At 60.6% G+C, this 2717-nt stretch overlaps 1 protein-coding gene across 1 annotated transcript, besides 3 other annotated features; it reads right to left on the bottom strand.

Annotated features, from left to right (window-relative positions):
• Positions 1-24: 24 nt before the first annotated feature.
• Positions 25-66: a microsatellite.
• A 48-nt stretch (positions 67-114) lies between these two features.
• On the bottom strand, positions 115-2148 carry Tco025E_08286 (DNA polymerase sigma; the record flags this gene model as incomplete). The annotated part of the gene is made up of 1 exon (XM_029375140.1): positions 115-2148. The coding sequence occupies one exon, from the start codon at positions 2146-2148 to the stop codon at positions 115-117; it is 2034 nt and encodes a 677-aa protein (XP_029224764.1).
• Positions 2149-2175: 27 nt separating this feature from the next.
• Positions 2176-2194: a microsatellite.
• Positions 2195-2410: 216 nt separating this feature from the next.
• Positions 2411-2447: a microsatellite.
• Positions 2448-2717: the final 270 nt, after the last annotated feature.

Genomic DNA, 2717 nt, shown 5'->3' with positions numbered 1-2717 from the left:
CCCTCACCTCGGCAAGAAGAGAGCGGAAACGAAAAAAAGAAAAGGAAAAAAGAAGGAAAAAAAAAACCGAACACATCCCTCGTACACGCAGAGAGAGAGGCGCACAGGAGGAAATCAACGACGAAGACGACGGGAAACCACACGAACCGAACTGCCATTCGACGATGCGCTGCTCGTGGAGGTGACACTTCCTCTGCTGCTGCTGCTGCTGCTGCTGCAACCGGTGGAGCCGCTGCGGCTGCGCTTCTGCCCCCAAGTTTTCGTGCTTCCTCGCAATGATGTCCCCTCCCGCAGGCGAAATTTTTGCAGTGCAAGCACTTCCTCCTTGCTGCCGGCTGCTACCGCCGCCAGGAGCTTCTCCTTTTGGGCAGGGTCCTGCGTAAGCGCCTCGTACGCGGCCGCAATCGACTGGCGCCGCGCAACGCTAGGCGCATCCACGTGCAGAATACGGGAAAGCAACGTCGGGCGTCGCGCAATCTCCGTGGAGTCCGGCGAAAAGTCCGCTGCGGCGCCAGCCGGTGCATCAAATACCGCTGTCAACGCCATATACGCATGGGTAAAGACAGAGGTGATCACATGAAAGTTGCGCAGCGAACTCGCGGCGTTGTTTTGCGTACAGCCTGGATCTTCTATCATCACCTGCGTGGGTCCCAACGAGGGGCGTTGGCCCGGCAGGCTGCTAGACGCCACCCCAGACGTGTCGCTGCGGCGAAAGTACCGACCGCCGTCCAGCAGTGAGATACCGCAGTGGCTGTAGTTGAAGTACATGCCATAGTAGCGAAAGAAGTCCACAAGTAGCCTCCCAAGGCCGGTGTAGGCCCGTTCCTCGGGCCGCTCCGTGTAAATGGGGTGGTGTTGCAGGAAACTAATCACGAGCAGGGTGGTCGCGAAGGATCCAAGCCCACCATGGTAAGGCTCGTGCATCCCGCGTTGCTGCAGAAAGTATTTCACCAGCACGGTCAAGGGGCGTGCCTCGGGAAAGCTGCGAAGCATGTCTGCTACAATGGCGGAATTTCTCTGTCCATCCTCGGCGTTGATGCTGATGTCCACGTCCAACAAGGAATGCCGGTGCTGAAACTTTACTAGTGGGACCTTCGTCTTGAGGATAAGCTGGGGGTAGGCGGCGTGGCACAACTCTGCACGGCTGATTTCACGCGCTAGCGCCCTCAGTGCCTCCTCCGTCGACACTGGCACGTTCAGAATGGTCATGTCGAGATCAGAGAGCGGCAGCAGGAGCCCCGTAAACACGCTGCCGAAGACGATGGGTTCGCAGCCGGGCCAAAGCCGTTTGGCGATCGCCCGCACCTCCATTCCGATAATTTCTCGCATAGAAACCTCCGCCTCAGAGGGGCGCAGGTAGTTCAAAAAGTCGCAGATCTCTTGATGCAGCGCGATCGCCGCGTTTGACGCGTAGCCGCCGCGTGCTGTGTAGCGTTCCACGCTCCAAAGCGGCACCACACGCTGCTGCGACAAAGCCGCCGGTCTCAACCCGGGGCGCGACGACTGCGCGGAGGCAGCGGCGGGCACCACCAACCCGTCCCGGCCCTCCCGCAGCGTGAGAGTGGCCTGCAGGTCACTCCTGGCGACGTCCGCCGGCGCTCCGGAGGCGGGGAGAAGGCTAAGGTAGTCCCCACGGATCCCCTCGTCGTCGGCGCCATTGCCGGCTGGCTTCTCTGCCTCCGCCCCCTGCGGTGTGCGTCCCCCGCCCCCAGCACCGCCCGCATCTCCCTCCCCGTCGGCCGCGGATGCTGCTGACTTGGCTTTGGATTTGGTTGTTGGCGCCGTCGTTGCTTGTGCCGTTTCCTTGCCGCCGCTGCCGCCATCGGCGCCGCTTCGCTGCCTCTGTCTGGTGTCCTGATGCTCACGCAACTTTTGTGTCAACGCCGGGGAGATGGGCGGCACCAGCGGCAGCGCCGCCTCCTCCTCCATCATCAGCCACTCCCCGCTGAAGTCGCTGCGCCGCTGCTGAAAGCACGAAAACAGGCTGCAGCTGGCCGCTGGGGGCGGAATGTACGGCGTCTTTGCTGCGTCGTCGAGGGGGGTCTTATTATTAGCGCCGTTAATAGCGGCCTTAGCGTCGCCACGGGTCGGCGGCTCATCGTCGGCGACCACCGATGCGTGGGAAACGACGCGTGCGCGGCGCTTCATTGCACCTCCCGTCCCACTGCACTCCTTCACACACACACACACGCACGGGCAGAGAAAAGGAATGATGCAAGTAGATGAGCGCGTCTTATCAGCCAAAGGGCACTTCTCAAATTCGTGTGTGTGTCTGTGGGGAAAAAAATATGGAGAAAGCAAAAACGAGGGAAAGCGGCGGCCTCACCACTCACGTTCCCTCCTCCTTCGAAGATGCACCCCCCACGGCTAACGGCGCCGGTTTCCTTTTATGCGTCCTTGTTTGTGCCGGTTTGTTTGTTTTTCTTTTTCTTTTTTTCTTCCTTTTCGCCTCTCCGTCCCTCGCCCCCTTTCTCTCTCCTTTGCTCGGTGCAGGCACCGCGGGGGACAAGACGCGCGTGAGGAGTGAGAGGTGGAGGCGGCAAAGCAGCGGGAAAAAGTATTACTGCATGCGGGGCAACGAGGGAGAAAAAAGACGCAGAACGTGCCCTTTGCCCACCGAAGGGCACACACGCAGTCTGCCCCCGCGTCCGTTCGACGCCAATAGGGCAACGGACAGAGAGTGACGGACATCTGCGCAGCAGCGGTGAAACCAAAAG

The sequence above is a fragment of the Trypanosoma conorhini genome (assembly GCF_003719485.1).
Source record: "Trypanosoma conorhini strain 025E chromosome Unknown Tco_14.4_contig_00743, whole genome shotgun sequence".
NCBI lineage: Eukaryota > Euglenozoa > Kinetoplastea > Trypanosomatida > Trypanosomatidae > Trypanosoma > Trypanosoma conorhini.
The sequence above is the reverse complement of the archived record's forward strand: the minus strand, read 5'-3'. Positions and strand labels throughout refer to the sequence as shown.